Here is a 27290-nt window from a genome sequence, read left to right as displayed (position 1 = left end):
CCACCCCAGAGCCCTTTACAAATGCACATTGGCAGGCTCCTCCCTGAAAAATGCTGATCCCATGGGTCTATGGCTAGAGCTGAGGATCTGGATTTTTTAATTCCTCAGATGATTCCGATATGAGGCCAGTTTTGTGAAGCACCAATCCAGTCCCTTCAGGAGACTTCCATGACTGTGAGGCTCCTAGAGCAGGTGGATTTTCCCTGAAACCTCTTTCTGTCCCCACTTGGAGGTGAGGGGGTGCCATGTAGAGTGAGCACAGTGGACGCCAAAGTGGCAGGTGGTCAGATGCATCTTGAGGTGTGGGCGTGGTGGAAGGAAGTGTTCATGCCCCAAATGCTTCGGAGAATGAGTAGCTTGAGGGAGGCCTTTTAGTGGAGGTGGTGCCTAGGCTGGAGGGGAAGGATATTGAGGAGGTGTGGTTGGTGGAAACAGCCCAGAACTGGCAGTCAGGAGACCTGGGTTCGACTCCCCATCCTGCTGCTTTATACCTGCATCATCCTTAGCAAGGTCACTCAATATTCTAGTCTGGATTTTCTTATTTTAGTCAGAACATTTTTGGTTGCTGATGACAGGAATCAGCTCAACCAGCTGAAGCCAAAGAGATTTTATCAGCTCACTAGTGGGAGGGGTATTGAAAGCTCATGGAATCAGGGAGAGCTTCAGGAAGAGGCCTCAGGGTCTGGAATGGGGAACTTGGCACCATTGAGATGACCTCGCCACCTCATGCATTCCCCTTGTCTTTGCTTGGTGTGGCTGGACATCAGTCCACGGGGCAGTGTCCACAGGGCAGTATGCACAGACCAAGGACTCTGATTGGCTGATTTGAATCCTAAGTCCACCCCTGAACTGACCACTGTGCTCTGGAGACCAGGTCAGGTTTAGAGTCGGGGCGTTGAGTTTCTAGAGGTCTAAGGCTGAACACCTCGGTCTTCCCCAACCAAGTTCATGAATCAACTGTAAGAAGCAAAGGAGGCAGATGGAAAGAAAAATTTCATCTTCATTCCCAGTGAAGATTAGATTAGAGGCAGTGGCTTTGATATCCGTCAACAGTGGGATTCACAATGGTGAACCGCAGAATTAGGCTGACTTACCCGCCAACTCGCAGACACATCTGTGGGGCCCTGTGGGCTCTGGACCCTGTAAAACTCGCAGCACGAGGATTAGACCAGAAGACGTGCCACCTTCAGGCCCCCTAGCACTCAAGGGAAGAGTGAGGAGGCTGAACCACGCATGTCTGGTTTCTCCGCGCAGAGTCATCTCTCAAGAACCTCATTCTGGCCCCATGCGGAGGGGTGAAGGGTGAGACAAAAGGCCAAGCGTATTTAGGAAAAAATCCCTCATGGAAACAAGAGGAGTGAGGAGGAAGCATTCCATGCTCCACCCAGCAAGAAGAAAGACTGGGCACTTACATGAAGAAGCCAGAGTTAGGAAGAATGGCTGGGAGGCTAATTGGAAGGAAGAATGTCAGGGTAGGTCACAGAGCTAACCCACTCCTTATCTGTAAAATAGGATTTGAAAGAGCCATGGAGTTATTTCAAATCCTATTTTACAGACATAGGATTGAAATATACCATTTAAACTGAGCCCGAAGAAGGAAGGGCTCAGAAACCACTCATAAAGGTAGCATTCACATCACAGAAGCCTCAGGACAAGAAGTATTGGCCTTTTCAAGTTCCAGCAACATTTGGCCAATTTTCAAGTGACGATTTATAATTCTTGTCTAGCTAGCTTTTACTATTCTAAACACCAAAGCTTGCTAGAGGCCAGGAAAGTAACTGATTGTGCCTGACTCTGAAATGGTTTGGACAATAAATACATCTTCTAATAACAAAACATCTTGAGTATATATTCTTGGTTCTCCATTTGGCTACTGGAAATTCTACATTGTGCTCATCTTGACTTCTGGTCGCTAAAGGAAATTCGGTGAGAACCATTGATACAGGAGAATATATAATAGTGTGGAATATGTTCAAGCTTTATTCCTATGTAAAGTTGTGTTTCAAAACAGTATGATCCAATTTAAAAAATGTGTACATATGTGTGTGTGTGTGTGTGTTCGTCTACACACGAATAGTGTAAATACAAAAAAAAGATGTCAGGGTTTCTTGAAGGTGGTCACCTCTTTGTGCTTATCAGTATTTTCTGTATTTCCTATAATGTCTGAGAATTTTTGTATTGTCAGAAAATATTTTAATAAATTTTAAGGGAAAATAGTGCTTTTTATTTTAGGGCACAAAGAGATGTCCTTGGCGGGCCAAGAAGAACTGTAGAGACAGCTCTGGTGTCCACCTGGGATTTATTTTTTGACCACCATTAATTCATCAGGAGTTCCTCTGGGCTAATGAATCTGTTTCTCATTTAGTGGACTTTCTTATTTTATGAACAGTTGGAATGTGCTGGCCCAGAGGCTCATCTTGGGGAATTTCTTGGCTTAGAACAGAGTTCTGTAAACACTGGCACCGGAAATAGCCACTCTATTCTACTCCCTGGGGATGAGCGATCATTTGGCCAGCTGTGTCAGAGGCTGTCTCTGGAGGCATGGAGTGTTAGCGCTGAAAGGGGCCCCGAAGTCTAATTCAGCTCATTTGCAGTTGGAAGAAGCTAAAACCTTTAGAGGTTGGGACTTTCCTAGGGTTTTGTACCAAAAATTGGTTATAGAGTTGGCCCGAGATGTCTATGCCATGATGCCATTCATTTAATTGTGTCTTTCTAAAGAGAGACGAAAATCTGGGGCAAATTTAGTGTAGACAAGTATATTGAAGACCTGGCTGTCTAAGGACATGAATCAGCCTTCCTACGGTGGCTTTTCCCTACTCCTTCCTTCCCTCTCTCGCTCCTCTCCCCCTCTAGTTGCTTAGTTCCTGAATCCTTTGACTATGTTTGGGACTCTCCCTTCCCTCCACTTTTTGAGTCTTGGTGGAAGACAGAGCCTGTCTTTCAGGATAGGAGTTGGACTTCCAGCCTCTCTTCAGGTAGTGGTGACCTTGGCTTGGTCAGTTGGATGGGTCTGCTAGCAAAGGGGACAGCTGTTCCAGCAGGAGTGGCCAGTATTCTGGGCCAACAACTAAGCTGGGGCGTTTGGTGTCTGGCATTGGGGATAGAGGTGCCACCCCGAGGGTGTTATGGTGGCATTTTGTCAATGGAGCAGGAGGTTGTGGTCGCCCTTGGCCCTGTCTGGGTTCCAGGATGGGTTCTGTGGCCTTCCTGAGTTGGTTCCATGAGCCCCTCAGTACCCTTCCGATGAATGAGTTGGCTTCTGTTGCCCCCACCGAGGACCATGCCCGGTTAACTCTCCCTACTGAAGCCAGACAGGGCCGGAAATTCTCCTTCGCATCTAGGCGAAGTCTCTTAGCCTTCTTTTAACAAAGACAAAAAGCAAAAACTGAACCTTCAGCCTTGTGCTTATCATTCTTCCTGTGTTGATATCTCCAGCGATTATCCCGTGTCAGTTGTTTGCATCCTGAAAAGCAAGAAAAGCCATAAACTAAGAAATGTTGATGGAATTTCAGTCTCACTTAAGCCTTTTTATAGCACATTTTCCTTTGAGTTGTGCAGCTTTGACAAAAGAAAGACTTTGTTTTCCTATTGTAATTTGCGGAATATAATACTCTTTGTTAATACTGGCAATATGGATACTCTCTTGATTATAGCAGCTAAAAGTTTTCATTAATCCTGTCATGTTTTGATTCCTGGAGACCGACTCTTAGGATAAGACTGAAAGTGCTAGATATAGACAGGGGGAAGGATTATATAGATACAGACCCCACACAGACCCTACACAGACTCTATATGGACGTAGGGAAAAATGAGAGACTGCCTTGGTTTGGGGGAATTTGTTTTTCTCTCAATTCTTTGCTGGTGGTTGCATTTCCTTGTGATGGCCCACAGCCTCTAAGAAAAAAAGAGGGTTTCTATTTGATGTGGGGAGTTGATGGTTGCTATCAAGACAATTCAGTTACTTTTCACCTTCCGGTTTTAAGTTCCTGTGCCTTTCCCACTGTGTGTTTGGAAAAGAGAAATATCTGTCCTTCAGTGCCCAGCTGTTAATGAGGCTCAGGTACATCCCTGTCTGCTGCTTTGAGACACCTAATTAGGCAGTAATATTTGGACTGAAGTAAATTGAAGTACAGAGGAAGGACCTCGACTAAGTTGTAGTTGGGTGGTCTAAAACATTAATTTTTAAAATTAAGCCTGTGTCAGAATTACCTTGGGGTGAGAGTGGAGGGCCATGTGGCTTGCACCGTGCAGGTTCCTGGGCCCCTCTTCCAGGGGTTCTGATTTGGTAGCAGCCAGAGCGGAGTCCAGGAGTCAGTGTTTGAGGTGCTGCCACCGTGAGCCTGCCGTGGATGGGCTCCACTCCCCACTCGGAGATCCAGTGGTCTGGTGGTCTTTATTCTCAGAATTACAGCAGATGGCAGAGCTGCATAATGTCAGTGGCGAAAGTGAGCCAAATCACAATTCAGTTAATATTAACAATTGGACGTGAGCCTGAAATAGGAGCTGTTCTCTTAGATGCCTCCTCCCTGACCTGATAATTTACAGCTTATACGTTAAGCAAGGAGCTACCGTCTTTGTGGGAGAGGCTGAGTCCTTTCCAGAGCTCTTATAAGCATGGTGTTCCCCCAAATGCCCTTTCTCTAATGAGTGTGCCGGGACTCTTTTAAAGCAAATGCCTTCTGCTGGTGGACCCCCAGAACCTATGGTGCTCCTTCCCAGTGGGGCGTTTGTGCAGGGCGGACCGAGAAGAACTGTAGAGACAGCTCTGGTGTCCACCTGGGATTTATTTTTCGACCACAATTAATTCATCAGGAGTGAGTTCACATTGATAAAGTAGTTGTTTGTCCCTTTAAAGTAGAAGAGCTGACCTGGTAGGTGGGCGTTTTAATCTAGCTGGAAATTTTGGCTCTGTTGACTGAGAGTAGAAATGATTACCTTACTTAGCTATTTGGAACAAGCGACGTTTTAGTGGGTGGTTTGCTTAATGGATGAGAAATCTTTAGCTAATAGTGAACCCATCTCTTCTGCTAATGTACATTTAATTTTTTACCAATTATGCAAATCTATTTGTGTCTGTGTTGTCGCTAAGCAATTGCTTATTCATAAGCATCCAAGGTAAGGCATGGATTGCTTTCAATGCCTGGAAAATAGGCGCTGACTGAAAAGACAAGAGAATCGAGTCAGCCTGCTTACACAGGCAGCATTTGACCCTCTGAAAAGCACGTGGCTTGTGATTATTAGAATGATAACTGGGGATGTCAATTATAGTTACAAAGGTTGGAAGTAAGTTTATCAGCATGTTTCTTCAACTCCAGATGCTTCTCTGCCTAAAGCTTAGTAACTAAATCTAATAAATACTTCAGTTATCTGTCCGTGAAGTTTCCTTGGTCTCTAATGGAATCTTTTCCTGCCCTGGGTTATAATGACTCATGCAGCACATCCTTGAAAGGTTCTGCACTGAGACGAATGCATGGCTGCTATCAGAGTCAAATGCAGTCAGTTCGCCCACCTTGTCCCCCTCCTAGAACTCAGACCCTAAGTTGGGCAGAAGTAGGACTATCAGATAAAATACAGGATACCAAGTTAAATTCAAATTTCAAATAAGCAGTGAAAAGTTTTTGGTATAAGTATATCCCATGCACTGTTTGGGGCATACTTATACTTAAAATTTTTGTTTTATCTGAAATTTAAATACAACTGAGCACCATGTCTTTCTATTTGCTAAATCTGGAAACTCTAGCAAGGGTCCTGTACGCACTGGATCCTCTTTGCTCTATGTACTGTTTGCAAAGCTGCTGTGTTGCTTACGAGAATCCAGGGTTGTGGAGAGAAAGACTAAGAAAGCAAGAGAAGTTCTTACATAGCCTCTACTTTTTTTTTTTAGTGAGGAAGATTGGCCCTGAGCTAATGTCTGTTGCCAGTCTTCCTCTTTTTGCTTGAGGAAGATTGTGGCTGACCTAACATCTGTGCCAATCTTCCTCTGTTTTATGTGGGATGCTGCCACAGCGTGGTGTCATGAGTGGCGCCAGGTCCACGGCCAGGATCTGAACCTGCGAACCCCGGGCTGCCAAAGCAGAGCACGCAAACTTAACCACTACGCCGCAGGGCCAGCCCCGATATCCTCTACTTTTGAAGAGTGTTGTTTCATATTGAGAGAGAAAAGTAGCTTTTGGGACCATATCAGATAGTGGATAAATAAAGCAGCTAACACTTTTTTTTTAAAAAAAGGCTGAACTATGATGTCTTGAACTCTCAAAAAGGAATTTGAAAAATACAGGCTGAAACTCCAACTTGGCCAGGTGGAAACATCTGTCTGCTGTGTGGTAATATGTGCTGCTGCCAGCAAGGTCTCATTAGTCACTGACAAACCTAAGTGGATCACAGGAAAATTACCCGTGTCTGTAAGGAGTTAGCTAATCACATTATCATCACTTAAAGAGACCTCGTTTGGACAGAAGACCTTTCACAAGAGAGGAAAAAAATATGCCTGAAACTATGAAAATTGTTCAACTTTACTTATAGTCAGAGAAATACAAATTGAGGGAAATGTCATTTCCCCCATAAATGAATACACTTATTTTTAAAATGAGAAATACCCAGGCTGACTAAGAAATGGCATGAGAACTTATAGACTCTGCTCACAGGAGTGTAAATGGCCTGGCCTTTCTGGAAATTAATTAGACAGATGCATCAAGGCCGTTTGATCAGCAGTTCAACTTCTGGGAACTTTGTCCAAAGTCCTGATTGTTTATATAGGTTAAGTTTTTGCAGTGATATTTATGGGGAAAAAAATTTAAAATAGCCTAAATGCCCAATGGTATGAGAATGTAAATATAATTTGTATTGCTTGAAATACTTGTATGGGTTTTTAATCATATGGAGGAAATGCTTGTGTTGTGTTTAGTGGGAATGAAAAGCAGTCTACGGTTGTATAATATGATATCTCAGTTATGTAAAACCACATGGGAAAGCATGGAAGGAAATACACCAGACTCTAAATATTATTTTTTTAGGTGAAGTGATTATCTGTGATTTTAATTTTCTTCTGCATACTTTTAGGGTTTCCATGGTGGCTTTAATGTGCATTTATATCTTTATGATCAGAAATGAGGTTATTGGCAGGAGTATTTTATTTGGGTCACTTGCCCAATGGCGAGATGGACCAAGTGGCTGACCAGCCCCGCCTTGACCACTTAAACCCATTCAACTTATTAAATGGATAAAATTTACATGAATGCTCTGCTGCTGGTTTTATGATGAGACTTCATGTCTGCAGCATATGTGTTGGCCATGCCAAGGGGTTTTGGAGGATCTAAGGACACTCCTGAGTGAGTCACCTTGTGAGGCTCAGAGAAGCTAAGGAATTTCTCCCCGGGAAGGCATCATGAGCATCATTTTTCCTTCCCTCTTTTTATTGGCTCTTGACAAATGATTGACTGCATCATATTGCCAATCCACAGCGCTCCCACCTTCCCAATTCCTGAAGTTGACTCCCATCTCAAGTGTCCAGTGGGGTCGAAAGACAACATTTAAGGCAGAAATGTTAAACAGTCAGAATCACCCCCTTGAAAATCCTTTTGCTCCCCACACCACCAGGACTTGGCCCCTAGAAAGATCAAAAGTCAAGAATTAATTTTTTTTTTGTTTTTCTCTCCATTTCAACTGACGCCTCTCCTTTTTTGGGAAATTGAAGCCAAAATTAGTTTGAAGAGGTGGGTAGTGGAAGGTGGAAAGGGAGCAAGGGGTAAATGAAGGGAATTTTCTCTGTTTATTTTCAAATGCATACACCTGCATTTGCATTTGCAAAATGCAGTGTGTGCTACAGCTCCACCGGAGCTCATGTGCTAAGCTCTTTTTCCTGAGATAGGTCAGCCCCTCTTACATGTTCCAATGGTATATACGAATCATGAAGCCATAAATAATGAATTAGTGTCCGAAATCAGCGGTACTTTCCTTTGGTGGGTGCCCATTCTTGGTGGGAGGGAGCAGAAAGAGCATGCCCCCATGTGGCAGAAGAGAGGCACTGCACCTTTTAGCATCTGGAAAAGAAAGAATGACCCTTCAAACGAATAAAAAAGAAATGGTTTCACAAACAATAGCCTTAGAAATAAGCCAAATGCCCTTGAGCCATTAGAAACTAGAGGCTAAGAAATTTGGAAGATATTTCTGTGTTTTAAGTGAAAGAAGTGAAATATGAAATTGTACTTTTCTTGTGCCAGGCACTGTGCCCTGAGGCAGAGACAGCATTTGCCTGAAGCCTTATGGCTAATAATTGACGGAGCCACAATCCCAGAGTTGATGGAGCCATGATCCCACAGTTGACAGAGCCACAATCCCACAGCAGCCAGTGTGATCCAGCATCTGTTCTCTTCACCATTTGGCCTGACTGCAAAAAGGCAAAACATAAACATGCATGAACTGGGCAAGGGGTAGGGACAAATGATAGGCGTGTTAAAAGTATTGGGGATGTTTTCTCTTTGGGGAATGGTCTTTAATGTAGTTATGTTTACAGCTTTACAAAAAGGAAACAGGTGAGGGTTGTGGATAGGTTTAGTTTTGAATGTCTGTGAGCTGGGGTGACTTTTGCCAGGACTGGGATGACCACCTTGGCTCTGTCTTGAATTTCCAGGTGACTGTCAAGAAGGGCCTCCACCGGCCCTGGCTTCTCTAGGTGCCAGAGTGGATGCTAACCAATGTTGAGTAATTAGTTCACGTTCAAATTCAGCGTTAATTATATAAAGGAAGCCATTCTCATCCTGTAAATGATGAAAGAAATAGAAACAAGTTCTTAGCAAGCATTGTCACACTCGTGTTGCTAATTTCTTCTTCCCCAAATTATGCGGATTCTCTGGGAAACAAGAAGGAAGGAGAAACATAAGTAAATATAAGTAAAGATCCTCCTCTTTCCCTGCTTTTGATCTGCCTTTTGATTTCATTTGTGCATGTTTAGTACCTAGTGAAGACATATCGCTGACTACTCTTTGTTTTCTGTTTTGTGACCGGGGTTTAGAAAGAAAGTGTTTTTCCAGGGATTTGAAGTTTTCTGTGCTGAGCAGATGAGGATTTGCCTGTTTGTGCTAATTCAACCAAGTCATCTCCAGTGACATCTTGGGGATATTTTGAAAGCTCTTGTGGCTGGTGATCTGTTAATCAGTGTTGCCGTATTCATTGGAGCCTGAGGTTCCATCACTGGTCCTGTTAGATCTGGTCAGTTGCATCATCCCGGGGACGGCAAACATCCTGTGTTCCTAGTGGGACCGGTCCCATGGGTTATGAAAACAAAGGTTAATGTGGCATTTATCTAGCAAGATGTTCTCAGTCTGAGGTCCTCAAATCCATAAGGATTCAAAAATTCTTTCAAAATCATCTTTCTGTGTATTTTTTTGCTGGAGAGAAGATTGTGGCTTCCATCGTGCTTATAAACATCACTGCTGCTCTAGAATGGTTCGGAGCCACCGATCAGGGCTTTTCACATCGCAGGGGAGGAAGCTGAGCCCTGAGGGAGAGGGGGCTTACCCAGGCAGCGGGGTTGGCTTATGGCCCCCAAGCTGTGCCTGCCGGACCAGGTCTGCTTTTGCTCTATGACACAAGGTGTTGGGACAAGAATCACATCCCTCGTTTGGGGGAGAGGAAACCAGGAAGCGAATGTGTCACATAAGGTCCCCCGGTGAGTCAGCGGGAGAAGTGTCTGTTCCCCTGTGGTCCTCATTCTCAAATGCAGCAACGAGGCACCTCTCGGGGGAGACGAAGCGGGGGGATGACAGGCTGAGCCCCAGCAGTGGGTCCCTTCTATTTGTGGATTCATAGATGCTTGAGTTTAAAAAAAATTTTTCTTTGATGATGAGCAACTTTGAAGTCTTTCCTTTCTACTTTCCTGAAAGAACGGTAGCCCTGTGTTGCATGCCTGGTGTGAGTGTTTCCTACTCACAGCTGCTTTACACTTAGAAATAGTAGGTCTGGTGGGTTAAGAAACGACGTTTTCGTGAAACCTCTTCAGGTGTGTCTGTGAGAGGGCATGATTGTACATACGAGATTTCCACTGAGCCCTTTGCCCTCTGGTGTCAGTCAACGCCAGCTCACCAGACCCTCTCTGCATCCTGAACTTCTCTGAACTAAACATTTGGGATTTCAAGCCCCGAAATGTTACTGCAGGGACTGCTCCCGCTGCCCTTTTTGGTGAGCAAAGGAGCAGATCAACACTCCCTGCCTCCACCCCCAGTCAACCGCAGGGCCCTGGTTAAGAGGCGGCCTCTGGACCCAAGGGACCTGGTTTGACTCCTGAATCCATCTTGGACTGGCTGTGACCTGGGACCAGTTATCCAGCTCTCTGCTCTCCAACTTTCTCATTTGTTAAAGGGGATGATCTCTCCTTCCTGGGGCTTTTGTAAGGCTGGAGGATTAAAAGTTCTCAGTACCACCTATTACCCTATGTTGCCGATGATGTTTTCCATTTCTGAATCGGCTGACATCGGCTGTTCCATCCCTAAATATCCTTCCTCTTTGCCGAGCCCTACTTCAAAAGTGTCCAAACTTTTACTCTTTCAAGAAATCTTGCAGGCTCTTGTCACTCTGGCCCATCCCTACACTCCACACTGGGCTTGGCAATTCCCTCCATTGACCGGTCACCCTTTGCCCACGGTGCTGGCGTTTTCCTTGTTGGTGTGCAATGGTTTAACCAGCCTTACCAGGAGCGACGAGAAGATTCATTGCTCAGGATGCATCTGTACTCTCTGTAATGATTTGTTTGGACTCATTTTCCTCGCTGCAGACTCATTAGTGGCTGTTCCCAAATGGTGGCTTATTTAGCTTTCACAAGGACATCACGCATTCACACCCTCCTGTTTCCCACTAGGGAAGGCCCTGACACCAGTTTTCACACGTTAGGACCCCAAGGCGAGGCGTGTATCTTTACCTCGATTAATAACTCTTTATGCTTCTCGATATTCCCGTTAAACATGTGTATGGTGCTGGAATATGCTAATGGTGCCCCATCTCTGTTGCTCTCTGTGCGTTATTTGCAGGATATTTAGAGTCCAATCTTTTTTGTGACACTGACAGAAATAAGCGCAGCCTTCAGTGCTTGTTAGAGAGTGCATTTCTGTCCCTTAGATTTAAAGGAATTTATTCGTGTCTTCCCTGTCTGTCCTCTCTTAAATTATAAAGCCCCCAAAGGAAGAGTTTTGGGGTTCTTTTTGCCCCTATCAGCCCACTGGAGAGCATTTAGGTCAGGTCTCTGTGCTCAGTGGAAGCCCGGGGAATCCGTGGCGTTCACTGACTGGTCCAGGAGACGGCCGAGTGCCCTCCGCACGATGCAGCTTAGCTCTTTGGCAGCACTGAGAGCTCTGCTCTGAGCTTTGGTGTTTATGGGCTTGAAATCCCAGATGTTTAGTTCAATTTCCCGACCAGCCGCTGCAGCCTGAATCATCAGATATTGTCAACTTAGAATGCGCAACACATTCCCCCATATGTGTGCAGATACACACACATGTGCGAACATACATGAAGGCTGTCTGATGTCTGAGGCAAGAAAGAGGGTTCAGAGCAGCAATCGTGTGCTTGCACGCACACACACTCACGCACACAGTGTGGATACCGCACGGTGAGGATTTAGCTTCGCCTCGAGCACTGTCCACTTGAGACAGCTGCGTTCTCAGAGGCCGGTTTTGTGAGTTGTGGCTGCTGCCCCTTGGAGGGCTGGCGTCCGTGCATTTCGGAGGACCCGGAAAAGACCCTGCTCCCTAAGGGCACTGAGGTCAGCTGTTTGTGAGAGCACCAAATGGGACCCAGGGAGGGGGAGTCAACCTGCTCTTTGGCACTCCTTCCTCTTGAAGCTGCACTGGCTTCATGTGAGGAAACAAGCACAAAAGGATTTTCTGAAGAAGCGGTTTATCCTTTGCATGTTTTTTGAGATATAAAACAGTATTCCACTTGGACAGGCCCATCCAAAAAGGGCATCAAAGATCCGATCAAGTTTACCTGGTGAGATCTGGTCTTTAAATGAAGCCCCCCAAGGGAGAAGGTAAACAGCCTTGCCTTACTTTGTGACTAGGAGTAAGGAGAGGCCAGGCCGAATGCCATGGTCGGGGATAAAGGAAGCCACAAAGTTGCCTGTTGTTTCTTAATTGAATTTGGGAAAATTGTCTGCAACTTTCAGCTTAGAGGTGAGAGTTCTTTTGCTTGTAGAAAATGTGTAAATAGAGAACAGCACTAGACATGCCACGAGGGATCTCTCCTGCCCTTCACGGTGACGTCCGCTAACTTGTGCAGGGATGTCTTCCCACAGAGCAGAGTGTCAGCCAAGCTTCTGCTGTTTCCTCCAGCCTGGGGAGCCATGGAATTTATCATCCAAACCAGGACACTTCTGAGAGTGCCAAGGGACACTAATAATCCCCCTAGGGTAGCAAGCCAGAACTGGAGTGCGTGGTTCCCCTACTTCTGGTGGAAAACGTGCTGGGGACCTGTCTGTGACATCTGAGTTAGGCTTTGCGGGTGCTTATGATAGAGAGACCCTCCTTCCCATTTGTGCCACCACTCGTTTAAGATCTGTTCTAGACCCTCCTTCTGGAAACCTCTCCCACAAACCCGTCCGGATGCTCCACCTCACTTGTGTTCTGTGTTTCAGATCTGGGCGATTTGCCTCCACTAGGAATAAACAAATAACCCAGTGGACTGTGGGTATTTGGGACAGTCTGGTCCTAAGAAACGACACCCTTCAAATGTATGTCTATATGATTTTAGGGAACTTTTAAAAGGAGGCTTAGTTTATGAAACCCAAGGCCGAGGTTCTGTGGTTGGCCCATGAGGGTTAGAATATCCTCTGGCACCGAGGCTGGCCGTGTGATTTCCTATCTCTGTTTGTCCATGTGTATCTGCTTCCTTCTGTCTGTCTGTCAAGCTGCTTCCTCGTTCCACTCTTGCGTGGTCCCTCATGACTGCCTTGACATTGTGGCCTTTTGGACTCAGAACCCATGCTCAAGCCACCGAGTCCTTCCACAATCCAGTGCTGCATCTCTCGGGAGAGAATCTGATTGGCTGAGCCTGGCATCTGAATAGGTTCCGCCTGAGTCGGTGTGACCAGGACAGCAGGTCGCTTCTGATATAATTCTCTCGGGCTGTGGGAGACAGGGGACATGTAACAACAGCCACAGTCCACGCACAGCACTGAGTGCATGTAAGCCCTTTCACGCAGTCTCTCATTTAATCCGCACAACCGCCTGTGGAATCGGGGCTATTATTATCCTGTTTTGTGAATCAGGAAACTAAGCCACAAAGAGGTTAAACAGCTTGTTCGGCATCACACAGCTGATAAGTGGATGAGTCAGGAAGTGAGCCAGGCAGGCTGCTTCCAGAATCTGTGCTGCCAGTCGTTACTCAATATCTCTTAAATAGGCATTGCTAGGATACCCCCATTTTCATCTCTTTTATCGTTTTTAGTACCTGTACATTGGGCACTGAATGTCTATTCGGTGAATGTTTGCTGAATGAATGAATGAGTGAATGGAGGAATGAAGGAACAAACAGAAGATTACACGGTCCATCGGGAAGTTAGGAAGGAGGCCATTTGCCTGTCTTGAGAGCTTCCTCCTGCTCCTGCTTGTCCAGGTACCCACGTGCGCATTTTCAAAACCTCTCTCTCTTCCCCTCCCTCTCTTTTTGCTCAGACAAAAGTGAGAATGGGGAGGCCTATCAGAGGAAGAAGGTGGCGGCCACCGACCTTCCAGAGGGCCCTGCTGCCCTCGCGCCTTCTCGAGGGAACCTGGCGCAGCCCGGCGGCAGCAGCTGGCGGAGGATCGCACTGCTCATCTTGGCGATCACCATCCACAACGTGCCAGGTGAGGTCTTGCCCCGAGCGGTCCAGCCACCTGCCTGTGGGCCCCGTTGCCTGGCTGGAAAAGGGGCATGGGCCATCATGGGGTGGGTCCTTTTTTGAGGGGGAGGAGTACAGATCTTTCTTGACTTTATTTTTTGGGTTACTTGTTCTAGATTGATCATCATATGGTAAAAGTTTCCGTTCCAGTTACTTCAAACAGTTCCACTCCTATTTCCACCTATGAGTTCCTTTCTTTACCTGTTTGGTTGCAAGTCATTTGGAGCATAAATTCGTAACTATTGCATGACCGTTGTGGAGTGCACCGTTTATAAACGCGGCACGTCTCTGGTTCTGCCTAGTCTTCTTTTAAAATCTTGAATTCGATAAAGTTTAATGCTGATGTTTGCCATACCTGCTTTCTTCACATGGGCATCTTTCTGAAATGTCCTTGCCAATCCTTTCCTTATTAGCGTTTTGGAGTAATTTGTCTCTTTGGATTTATTTTAATAGAAAAAAGTGTATTGGTGTTCTATTTCAAAAATAATACGTTTCATTTAGAGTAACTAGAAAACACAGATAAGCATAAAAAAGAATAAAGATACTGTAAAAAAAATAATAAATCAAGGGAACCTGAGGAAGTCCTTGGGTTACGTTTTGGAATTCCAGCTCTACTATGTACCCGTTGGTTTGTCGTGACAAGTTCCTGAGCTCTCTGAATGTTGGTTTCCTTATCTATGAAATGAGCATAATGCTACTACTGAGGTAACCGGCATATTATTTACAAAATAAACTACATCTATCTTGGTAATTAAATAAGATGATATATGTATACGCGCACACAGATTGGCTTGGCCATATGAGCAGGTGAATCATGGTAGCTGTCATTAGTGTTAAGGATGCTCCTGTCCTCCTTTCCAGCTGTGACTTCCTCGATCTTGAGTCCTTAAACATTCTGATCCATCTCTCATTGTTTTGGAACTCAAGTGTGAGGAGTGACTTTGCTCGGGGAGCATCCCCAGGTGATATATTATGAGTCCCTGCAGAGTTCATAATGTCAACCTGTGACCCTATTACAGGAGCAATGACTGGATTGGGTAAAGCTTGCTAGAAGCACATATGTCTCTTTGAAGCTCTTATAGGTGTTGCTCCAGTTTCTTCTGGCTTCAATACTGTGGAAGAAAGGCTACAGCCAAACCGAGTTTATTCCTCTGTGGATAACTTGATATTCTTTGGCTTGAACAATGAAGACTTTTTTTGGTCATCTTCAAAGAATGAAAATTTCAATATGTTATATGCTCCAGTATATGTTAAATCTGTCTAAACCACTTTGTGTCCAAGTACTTTTTAAGCTCAGATCTTTCTCTAGATGAGACGCACTTTTCTCTATTGTTTCTATCCTGATCTTAGGACTTTCTAACATATGATCATATAGGCTGGTTTGCCCCAGATTTGTCTTCAGCATCTATTTCTCTCTTGTTTCCCTGTTGGCTTGTTCCCTTTGGGTTGTGAGTAAACTCCTTGGGTTGGTTTACTAGAGCTTGCTTTTCTGTATGCCTCGAGATGAGGTCTTATGTCGGACCCCAGCACACAAAGTGGATTCGCCCTGGTGGGAGGGTCTGGTCACATTCACTCCAATATCTTAAAGAGCTCATTGGAAGACCGAGGGCTCTGCAGAGGACAGCTTGAAAACCTCTACAGGCCCTTTCGACCTGTTAAATGCTAATGACTAGAGAAGAGAAGTTACATGTGTTGTATTTTCAGCTGTCAGAGTAGCTATCTTTCTGCCATTTGAGACTCCGTGAACCAGCTGAAAAAGAAGAAAGATCTGTCCAGTGGGTTTAGAGCCAAGCGAGATAGCCATCCTGGCTTGAGGTATCCCATGGCCATTCTCTGTCTCCCTGCAGAAAAAAAAAGTATTGTAAGATCCAGGTCTCATAGCAGTGGGCTTTGAGCAGCCGAGAATCAGCTTCCCATACCCGCCCGCCCCTGCCCTGCTGTGTCCCATATGCTCACCTGGAATTGTTTCCCGACTCATTTTGACAGAAGGTCAGGGAGAGGCAGGCAGCGTACACTCTCTTAAATGTTTACTGACTCGAGTGAGAACTTGGATTAAGGCCAGAAACAAGGGTGTGTTGGTGAGATGATGTGTGGAGTGACACCAAAATTCGATGATGCTAAGTCAGCATGGATTCAAATTGTACTTCTTCCCTAACAGGAGACCCTCTTCTGGGTCTTTGGCATTTCCAAGTCCAGGTTCAACCACGTGTCTCTTTTTCGGTGAAGGCAGTAGGATCTTTTCAAATGAGGGCCGAGTGGCTCAGAGGAATCTCAGCTGCGTTGGCTTCATCAGAAGCGCAGTGGTGACAGTCACTGGCTCAGTAAACTGGAGAGCAGCTGGCTTGCCTGGATCGAGAAGTTAGAAGGGAAATTTCTTTCCCAGGCTTGCCTTTATTTTTTTATTTCACCCCCCTCACCCCCTTTTTTTTTTTTGTGGAAGATTAGCCCTGAGCTAACTACTGCTAGTCCTCCTCTTTTTTGCTGAGGAAGCCTGGCCCTGAGCTAGCATCGTGCCCATCTTCCTCTATTTTATACGTGGGACGCCTGCCACAGCATGGCATGCCAAGTGGTGCCATGTCCACACCCGGGATCCGAGCCAGTGAACCCTGGGCCGCCGAGAAGCGGAACGTGCGAACTTAACCGCTGCGCCACCGGGCCGGCCCCCAGTCTTGCCTTTATTAATTGTACTTTAATAATGTGTGCTAGATACTTGAGTTGTGTCTGTCATAAAACAGACCAAGCTCCCTGGCCTCCCATAACTGTTACAGGAGGGGAGATAGGCAATGAACATAGCAATAGTAAGTGAATTATATACTGTGTTAGCAGGTGGTTAATACCATAATGAAAGAAAAAGTTCAACAGAGCAGAGACGGTGAGGGGTGTTATAGGAAAGAGTTGCAATTTTAAATAGAGTGGTCAGGATGAGTCTTATTGAGACCTCCTTGCATTTGAGTCAGCCGTGCAGATCTCTGGGGACAGTGAGTGTTCCAGGGAGAGGGAGCCACCAGTGCAAAGGCCCTGGGGCATGAGCCTGTCTGGCACCTTTGAGAAGTAGCCAGGAGTCCAGTGTGCATGGAACAGGGAGAATGGGAGGGAGAGGAGTACAGGTGAGGGCAGGGAGGTCAGCCCTGCCCGAGGTGGAATGCGGAGGCCCTTTTACTCTGTGGGAGATGAGCCACCCCACGCCATTTGACTTGTGCTTTAAAGGGTTCTCTCTAGGTGCTGAGTTCGGACTGGACTTTAGAGGGGCGAGGGTGGAAGCAGAGAGAGCTGTGCGGAGGCCACTGCGGGAATCCAGGTCGAAGATGACAGCGGCTCAGACCAGCATGGTAGTGCTGAGGGTGGTGAGCAGGCATCCCGTTCTGGTATCTATTGAAGGGAAAGCCAATGAATTTGCAGATGGAGTGGATGTGGGACGTGAGAGAGAGAGGAGAGCCAGAAGGACCCCAAGGTTTCAGGGCTGACCAGCTGCAAGGACGGAGTTGCCGTGCACGGAGATGGGGGAGACCGCAGCTGGAGCAGGTTTTCGAGGGAACCTCAGGAATTCCGCTTGGGACTGTGAGGTTTGGTTGGTTGCTGGTAGACATTCAAGTGGGGATATTGTCTAGGCAGCTGGATATGTAAGTTTGGAGTCGGGGAGTGAAGAAGTCTGGATGGGAGGGATAAATGTGTGGATCATTGGTGCCGGAATGTTATTTAAGCCTAGGACACTGAATGCAATCACCAAGGGTCTACATACAAACAGACGCGAGGACCCCACCGTGGCTCGTTCCTGGAGGCGCGAGCTTCTCACTCCAGTCTGACGAGTTCACCCGCCCGCAGTTACCCCGGCAGCCCTTTGATGAGAATCGTTCAAGAGCCTGTCTGTCACCAGCTTGCCTTTGAAAAGGTCTCTTCTTTCACATTATCCTTTATAGTTTATTAAAAATTTAACTAGAGCTTTGACATTCCCTGAGACTCTGGGTTTTAAGATAGACTTTTCACAGCGACTAAATGGATAATTGATTTTTTTGAAGTTTTTTGTCTTTGCTGGTTCAGTTTTCTATGTCCTGGGGATGACATTTTGTTTTAAAAAAAAGTTTTTTTTAATGTGGAAGGAAAAAGGAGAGCTTGTTAGCGAGTATCCTGTCCCCTGGAGGTTTTTGGAGTGCAGGACACCCGCGTAGGCCTGTGCTCACACCCAGGGCACTTGGGTTAATGTTTAATTGACATGTGCAAGGACAAATGAGTTCTTAGACCTCTGCGGTTCACAATCCTCGGGAATCTGATCAGAGCTATGGACCCTTTCACGAGAGAAGGTTGCACACACAACAGTTTGCAGGCAGCTTTGGGTGTTCACAGACCTCGTGAAGTCTATCCACACCCCTAGAGCAGGAAAGAACCCACACTTTAGAGAAACAAGTGTGCAGGTGTGCAAGCAGTTTAAGCCTTCTAGGAAGAAATGGTAGTGACTGATGGAGGCCAGCAGACGTGAGCCCGGCTGGCACGTGTGTTGAACATGAATGCTTCCAAGGGTAGAGATGCCTCTCCACCTCGTTCCGCCTTCCTTCTCTGGCTTTGCCTGTGTGCATCGGTGGCTGTGGACTGGGGCGCTCGAATCCTTTGGAAAACGATATCTGAGGAAAGGACATGTTTTCTGCAAAAGCAACCCCAGATGGTAGCCTTTTGAGCACACTGTCTCTTAAAGTGCTTTTCATGCAATCTCGTGAGACTCAAGGGCTCTGAGCCTTGCAGAGACTTCTGGGCCTTAGGAAAACGAGCTCCTGTCTGTGTCTGAGTGGAATTAGAGATCAACTAGCAATTGAGTTCCTCCTAATCTCTTCTCATGAAGAGCTTATGGTATTAACAGCTTTTCCGTGGCTGTGTCCTTGGGAAAGTTAAAATTAGAGCTTAAAGGGATTGTAGCGGTTCGCTCATACAAACCCTACCCCAGTTGAAAATTCAGCGGGGTGTGTTAAATTACCACTGTGCTTCCTTCCAGCCTTGGCATTGGATGATTCTGTGCAAAATAATACAAATAGCACAGTATTAATTTCCTTTATTTGACAGTGTCCGTCACCCTTCCTTTGTGATGGTTCGCTGTGTCCTGCGTCGCTTCTGTCATGATAGTTATCGCCCCAAATGGCAATTATTTAAACATGTTCATTTGCCCCCATAGATGGAGCATCTTGCAAGAAGGTCCATGCTGTCTTCTTTTTTGGGTCCCATGTTACAGTTCATATCGAAGCTCAGTATATGTCTGAGCACCTGCAATGACTGGTACATGGTGGCACCTCACCTCCCCTCTAGGAGAGGAGAGGCTGTTTGAGAGTCAGGTGTCCCAGCTCCCTTTTATCATCGCAGCCACCAGGTAGGCTAAGGGACGACATTTAACTTCTGTGGGTCTCCACGATACGGTGGGCTCTCCTTTATGTTTGAAATTCTCTTTTTTTTTAAGTTAATTTTTATTGAGTTTATGATAGTTTACAATCTTGTGAAATTTCAGTTGTACATTGTTGTTTGTCAGTCATGTTGTAGGTGCACCCCTTCACCCTTTGTGCCCACCCCCCACCCCCCTTTTCCCCTGGTAGCCACTAATCTGTTCTCTTTGTCCACATGTTTAAATTCCTCAAATGAGTGGAGTCATACAGAGATTGTCCTTCTCTGTCTGGCTTATTTCACTTAACATAATTCCCTCAAGGTCCATCCATGTTGTTGTGAATGGGACGACTTTATTCTTTTTTATGGCTGTGTAGTATTCCATTGTGTATATATACCACATCTTCTTTATCCTTAAAGCTCCCTAGAAGAAGCGGCTAGAAGAGTTGGTGGCCTGAGCCTGGGCATTTGGTTCACCCTAGTGTGGTCGCCACAGCTGCAAGAGTGGCTTTGGAGGGGCGGCACTTATAGTTTGCAGGAAGGAGCCAATAGCTAGAAAGAAGAACTTAATGAGTCTTCATTTTCCTGGGACAAAGACTGAGTAGAAAATTCTGTTATTAGACATGGACCTTTCCACGGAAAACACTGATGCAGCAGCCTCTACTGCACGCTGCTCTGCTTCCAGAAACTGGAGGGGTGTTCTCCGAGGCCAGAGACCCAGGCTCAATTAATGAGTAGCTGAGCAGCACTCAAAGCCACAAATTGTTGGCAGTAATAAAATACGCTGATAACACTCTAGAGGCTGCCACTTACTGGGGCCTTTCGAAGTTGCTGATGTAAAGTGCTCAACGTATGTGATTTCGATGTTTGTATCCCTGTTTTACATCTTAGACACTGAGACCCAGAGAAGTTAAAGACCAAGCTCAAGGTCACACAAGCAGGTGTCGGTAGAGCTTGATTCAGGCTCATCCCTGTATCTTGCCTTCAGTCTGCCTCTTGCTACCGTGAGCTATGTTTCTTTCCTTCCGGTGGACCACAAAGGTTTTCCGAGGTGGTCGCAGAGGAGTTCAGGAAGTGCCTCTCACTTTTGGAAGCTCGGCACATTGGATGTTGATGTCTGCGGCACCACATTGGCACATTGGTGTGCCTATCGCTCCAGATGGAACAGGCTCAGTTCAACCAGGAGGTCTGGGCAGAGGAGGCCGGGACCCGAAGCCTCACCCACACGCAGGGCATGAACACGGGAGGTCTGCAGATACGCATAGAATAAACACCTGGGCAGCCACCACCACCAAGTGAGGGTGGGGTCCAGGACCCAAGCGGATCATCAAGCCTGGAACCGCGTCAAGGAGGGTGATGTGGAGAGATGGGACAAGCACAGGATTTAGAGTCAGGCAGGCCAGGACTTGGATCCTGGAGCCTCCAAGTGCTTTCCTAGCTGGGTGACCTTAGGTAAGATCGTGGGAGTCTCCGTTTGCCTATCTGTAAAATGGAGAGAACGTCTATCTTGCAGTTCAATACTAAGTGAGACAGCAGCGATGGCAGCAAGCAGGGCCACTCACTGTGTCATCGGCTATGAAGTGCATATCACGATGCCCAGAAACAGTAGGACCTGAGAAATGTTAATTCCCTCCCACCTCCTCCTCCTCCCCTGCCCCCCTCCTCCCTCCTACTTTCGGCTTCACTTTGCTCCTCAGTGATTGTTTGGTTCTGGCCTTGGTGGTCTCAGGTGGGACCGTCTCAGATCACTTTTATTTTCATCCCCAACAGGTTATATTTGAAGATGCTTCTCGTTTACTCCAGGAGTTTGGAAACACTGTAATATCCTCCTTTAATTATCTGTGTCTCTGTGGGAAGCCTGACATTATAGTTAGCGCAGGCTCCTGTCTGGGATGACATTTTGCTCAGCGTATCGTGTTCCTGGTTCTGCGCTGTCACAGAAGCAGGTGGCACAGTCCCAAATTACACTTTGGATTTGAGCCTGAGAGCGGACACAAACACCCAGAGGGTGAAATCGCAACTCTGGGATCCCTGCGTGATTCCCCAAAAAAGCGACAGGGCAACTGTTAGGTTTGCTATCAAATCCTGCCACGGGCTACAGACACACGTATGCCTGTGCCCTTCGCTCTGGCCTTCAGATCAAGTAAGCTACGTTCTAAGGCTGCCTGAGGATTAGGGTTAAAATCAAGACTCATTTCCACACTAAATTTGTCATCCTCCTCCATATTATGTAAATTAAAGAAAAAAAATCAAGCAAGAGAATTTGAACACATTTTAGTATTAGGACTCAAAGTTTCCAGTAACTTCCAGTTGTCTTTCTATGGCCAGGCAGATGTTGCCTAGAACATGGTTTTAATTTGGCATTTTAGACCTGTGCTGTCCAATACAGCAGCTACTAGCCACGTGGACAAGCAGAGGCTTTAGAGTCGGAAAGGCTGGGGCTGGATCCTGGAGCCACCAAATGCTCTACTTTTTGTTTACCAGAATTCAATAACATGCAGAAGTTAGATACTCAGTTATCCTTAGCCACATGGCAAGTGCTCAGTAGCCGTCCGCACCTAGTGGTACCGTATTGGACAGCACAGATACAGAACAATTCCATTATCACAGAAAGGTCTATCAGACGGCACTGCTCTAGACCCTTAGCAAAAAATGTAACTTTACACATTGTTCAGAGCCCACCCAAGCTTGTCTTGGGACGAGTTCTATTTAGGGGAGATATTTTGTTTCCTGAGGCTGCTGTTCTCAGTCATGGGCACGTCAAAAAGATGTTAGGAGTAAAATACTTTAAATATCAAAATTTGCAGATAATTTTTTTAATAATTTAAGTGTGGTACAGGGTCGTCCCCGTGGTACCATCCCTCTTGTTCCCTTTGGTCCTGATCTGGTTTCTTATTTCTTGAGTGGGGGACAGCACAGGATGGAGGTGTGGCTTACGCACGGGAACGTGCGGCAGGCTCGTCATCGCGTTCATGTCTGACGTCCAGGGAAACGGACCAGCTCGTCCTCCTCTCCTCTGGGTGTTATAGGTTCTCTGCAGATAGACACACCCATCCCCTGAGCGAGGCAACATAATTGTTCTGTGTCAGCCCAGCACCTCTTACAGAACAGCTTCTCCTGACTCAAGTTGGATTTGGAAGAAAGGACATTAACTGTCATCTGAAAATCATTGCCACATTTATTGTCAAGTTTTTGCAAGGGACATTGCCCTGTTCATCACTCAATGCTCCTAAATAAGATACTTATTTTAGAATGCACTGCCTGGAAAAGCTTGGCCTCCCTTGTGGAAACTATTCGTAATTTATCGTATATGCCTTTTTTTTCAACCTTGGCTGCCAAGAAGCACAGAGCCCCATTCGCTGCTTCACTAAGAATGAAATACATCCTTACAGTCTGATTATCTAAATTCTCCTCTCATTTTGCAACCTATTGTTGTACTGCACTTTAATCCATTTCAAAATCGCACAGTGATTTTATTCCTTTGTCGCCAGTTTTCTTCATTTTGTTTCCTGGGCACAGATCATATATCTAACCAGATAGCTGGCCTGAAAGATGCTTTTCTCTGGTTATAATGGAGGCCAGGTGAGAGGTGATGGTTTGTACTGTCCAACCAAACAATTGATCAACTAGTACCCTCTGGAATACCTTCTACATGGGAAGCATCTGGATCACCCCTGTCCAACAGAAATATAGTGCAAGGTACATATGTCATTTTCAGTTTTCTAGTAGCCATGTTGAAAGTAAAAAGCAGGTGAAATTAATTTTTAATATATACTTTAACCTAAAGTAGCCCAAATCTTATCATTCCCACATAGAATCAATATTTTAAAAATTGAGATATTTTGCATTCTTTTTGCATTCTAAGTCGTTGAAATTTCAGATTTAAACTTAAATTAATTAAAATTAAATTAAATTATTCATTTGCTGTCCCACTAGCCAAATTCCAAGTGCTTTGTAGCCACCCATGGCTAGTAGCTGCCATGTTGGATGGCACAGATCTAGATACCCTGAGAGATACAAAAAAGAATAAAATACAGTCCTTGCCTTGAAAGAGCTTCCAATCCGACAGAAGAGAAGAAGTTTATACACACTCATTATAATGCAGTGCAGAGTGAATCAGTCATCACAGGAAGCCAACACAGTAAGTGCAAGCCTTCAGAGCGAGGGCGTAATCTCTTTTTTGGCTTGGTGAACGAAGACTTTGAAGATGGTGTGGTTTAAAAAATAATATTTACTGCTTTAAGAGTTGCGACTGAACCCGGGCTTTGTGGGACTGGTTGCCAGAGTTTCCATCCATAGTAGAGGGGATTGGGGGAGGCAGCAGGAATGGCCTGCACAGAGGCAAGCGGGAAGGGTCACGGCCATTGGCTGGATCCCAGACTGTTCTCCTCTTCCCACTAGTTAATGAGGTAACTAGGGGGACCCTATGGCCACAGCGCTGACCTGCCTCCGTGTGTGTGGGGCAGATCAGTTTGTCTCAGCGGTCATCTTTTCTGCCAGAATTTTATCACTGCTGCTCATAGCTGGGCGGCTGCACTGTAGGCCAAGGCTGCAATGAGAAATACCTTCAGACCCTTTCCTCCTCCTGGAGAAGCCACTCAGAGGACATCCCTCCTGCAAATGGGCCAGCTGCTGCTGTCGTCATGAATCCAAGACAGTACTGTGCAACTAGGTAGAAATTCCAGAGTTTCACGTGATCCACACTGGCTTTACAATGACCTTCGACAAGAGCTTGACTTGTCTTTACTTTACTGTAAAGAGAATTGCAGCTTTTCTAACATTTTGGTTTACAAAAATACCCAGCACCTTTGCTAGCAGGATAATCCACCAAGGAACCATCTCATCTGCTGATGTGGCCTCATTTGTTCAGAAGTCATAGCGGATAACAGGTTCAATCAATTGATAACATTTGAGGTGCATACTTTATAATAGCCTCAGCTCATTTGTATTCATATATGCTAATTTTAGTGCATATTAATTATGTATTTAATAAGTCCCTGTTTATTCTATTTTGTCTCCATTCCCTTGATAACTGTTATGATGTGGAGTTGAAAAGAATTAAAATGTTACTTGTGTTCTGCAAATAGCAATTAACCAAGGATGAATTCTGAAATCAAAATTCCGTTTTCTTTCCCTTTCCCTGATTAGATACAATGAATGAAACGACACCTAAATGTACTTCTGGTCTCTTCTTTGCTCTGATGGTTTGTCTCCCTTTTCAGGGTGAAATTGCCAGTTAAGCTCCCCGCTTAGCTCAGGTGTGTCACCACTTGACTTAAACAGCTTGCGTTGCTTTTGGCTCCCGTCTTCTTGTTGACGTGGAGACCCATTCAGAGGCGGTGAGCTCAGCATGGGGGTTTGGGAGAGGAAAGGAAAAGATCGGTTGCTCTCCTGAATACACAGGAAGGTGGGAGTTCTGCAAGTTCAGTCTGTGTGAAGCCCTTGGGGGCCTGTGATGAATCCAAGCTTCCTCCAACACCTGGATTTCCAAGGCGTTTCAATCCACCTGCCCTTCAGTTGTTCAACCCCTTGGGGAACAGACAACCACATGGTCTGTGTTTTTTGCACATTACCTGCCTGAAGGGGCAGCACCAAGTCCCCCATTCAGAGTTTCATCCTAATCAGGTGTAGCTGTTGGGAGGATCCCTTTGGTCCCATTTCTTTTTGTCTGGGATCTTGGGTTAAAGCTTGCCATGCCCCAGTGTCCTGCAAATTACTAGAGCATAGCAACTTCCCCTGCCCCTTCATCTCCTCCTTCCCCTACTGCTTACGTTAATTAACCCTGAAAGTGGTCCTGAGCAGTTGGTCTTTGCAGCCCATCCACGTGGATTAAGCTCCACTGTCAGCCTTGGAGACAACATGTTGATCCCTCAGCTTCAGCAAAGGAGCTGTTGTAAATGGATCTAACTGGGGGCTTGAAAATGAGTTCAGTCGCTTTTACTCAGTAATTCTACTCCAGGGAGCATGAAGAAGGAGAGGAAATCACAAATAGATCCGTCTCATTGATAAGCCACCGAAAACAGTTAATTAGAAAATAGCCCAAAGCTCATGGAGACAAGAAAATTTAGAAATCGTATTTGAATTACAGCGATTTAGACAATACAGCCAAATTTCCCATTACCACGGATAAGTAAGTTAGGAATCAGAACCTCTACTTTCTTATTTTGAAAATAACTGACAGTGTGATTGTGGGTGTGGCAACTTTTCCAAGTTGTGATTTCCAGATCCATGAAGGAAGGCCAATAGTGAATAGTTCCGGCCCCACCCCGCTGCCTCGCAGGTGCTGTGAGGATAAAGTACGGTCAGGGACAGGAGCCTGCCTGGGAAACGAAGATCCCAGATAAACAGCGGTTGTCCTGATTATTGGATACGACAGTTCAAAGCACTGTCTGTGGGCGCTTCCACTTCCAAATTCCATTTCCTTTCAGCTGCAGAGCCGTGTGCTCATCAGCTCTCTTCTCTTGCTCTGATTAAAGTTCAGGGCTGTCCTTTCCAGATATTTTGTTCATTTGCTCCTCTTCTCTGTATTCTCAGAGATCCTTCCTGGTGCCGAGACGTTAGAGGGGAGGTAGAGCTGTGCTGGTGGAAAAAAAGAAATCTCTGAATCCTGTTTTCAGGTGCAAACAAGGTTGTCTTAAATGTAAAGAGAGCAATGTAGGTGTTTTCTCTCACCCTCTTTTAATTACACAATTTTCTCCAGCAAAGCCATTTGTTTACAAAATCAGCAAGTCACAGTGGCGCCTTAGCTTTCCTTTCTGTGCCGTGTTCTCAGGGGTCAGCCTCCCCTTCATGTGAGGGTCACATAGGGCTTTTCTGTCTGGAGCAGAGGCTGTGGGAGAAGCCAGCTGATGAACTGAGTCCCTGATCCCTCCAGAGGGCGGAGGAACAGGCCAAGGGGAGGAGAGTGGAGAGGTGGAATTCTAGGCATAAGGACTCAGGGGGATGCTGGGGCATCTATAGGTGTGTTGAGGATTTGGGAGCTGTGCACCTTTCTCCACTCCTTGGGCTCTTCCCTGTAAGGAACCAATTACTCTGCCCTGGTTTGCTTGGTCCTCAAGGACTCCAGATAAGTGCCTGGTTTTACCTCCCGGTAATTCTAAAGAGTGCCCTGTTGCTTAGAGACAGGAGCTGGTGCCTGGAGTGAAGATAAGGTTGTCAAGGAAACCAAGCCACAGATTCCCTTGTTTTAATTCGGGTTGCTGGACAGAAGAGTAAAGGATTTTTTCTCTGACAACTGGAAGAAAAGTACCTTCTTTTCTGTGTGTGTTTTAAACAAATTGATGTGTTGTCAAAGGCACAGCTGGGTTAGTACCTGAGTTGACAAACAGGGAGCTGAGTTTTGCCATGTTTCTATAAATCAGTGAACACTTTCTGATACAGGCAGAATGAAGCAGCCATTTTAATCCTGATTTTTTTCAGCTGTGTGGACCCCAGGACCCAGCCCCTCTCTATTATGCAACCTAGCTTTACTGAATTCTGAGTTTTCATTTATTGTCCCAGCTTTTCTCTTTTCGTGGTGTTGTGAGTTTCTTTTTGGAGATTCATAGCAACAGCATCCCCCATTTCCGTTCCCCCTCTTTGAATTATTTGCATGTTTCAAATGGTGGTAGTCAGTAAACCTAGATAGCTTCCTCTTAGCTCTAGTGTTCGTGATTCAGAAAACAATCCTTTTCGTGGTCATCCTCAAGGGATTGCTTGCTGAAGCCACAGCAGTTCACATCTGTTCTAGGCTGTTGGGTCAGTGGACCGAAGAATTGGAGGGACTACATCTGGGGGTGGTACCCCAAATGCTCCCTCCCACCCTGGGGAGTTTAAGGCACAGGTAAAGAGTTCTTCATTTATCAGTGGTAGCAGTTTAGCTCCTGATGCTAGAAGTCTGCTGGGAGCTTGAGGAATCGCCGATGTGTGTGTGTGAGTGTTTGAGTGTGTGGGTGTGTCTCCCTCCCTTTACCCTCTATGGCCTTATACCTTTTTCTAGTTGTCTGTTAGAATTAGGAAAGGGATCCATGGCCCATCTCCTTTTCTCCCTCCTTCCTGCCTCATATTCCCGTTGAGAAGCATCACG

The 27290-nt window shown here is 45.8% G+C and overlaps 1 protein-coding gene across 5 annotated transcripts in view; it reads left to right on the top strand.

Moving 5' to 3' along the window:
- SLC39A11 (solute carrier family 39 member 11) overlaps positions 1 to 27290 on the top strand; it is a 340360-nt gene that overhangs the window by 188567 nt on the left and 124503 nt on the right. For all 5 annotated transcript variants that reach the window (XM_070483529.1, XM_070483527.1, XM_070483531.1 and 2 more), the window contains one exon: positions 13662 to 13832. In XM_070483529.1, coding sequence (XP_070339630.1) covers positions 13662 to 13832 — 171 coding nt within the window. The remainder of the gene's footprint in view (positions 1 to 13661; positions 13833 to 27290) is intronic.

This window comes from Equus asinus, chromosome 13, assembly GCF_041296235.1.
Source record: "Equus asinus isolate D_3611 breed Donkey chromosome 13, EquAss-T2T_v2, whole genome shotgun sequence".
In the NCBI taxonomy this organism is placed as follows: domain Eukaryota; kingdom Metazoa; phylum Chordata; class Mammalia; order Perissodactyla; family Equidae; genus Equus; species Equus asinus.
This window is presented reverse-complemented; position numbering and strand designations above follow the sequence as displayed.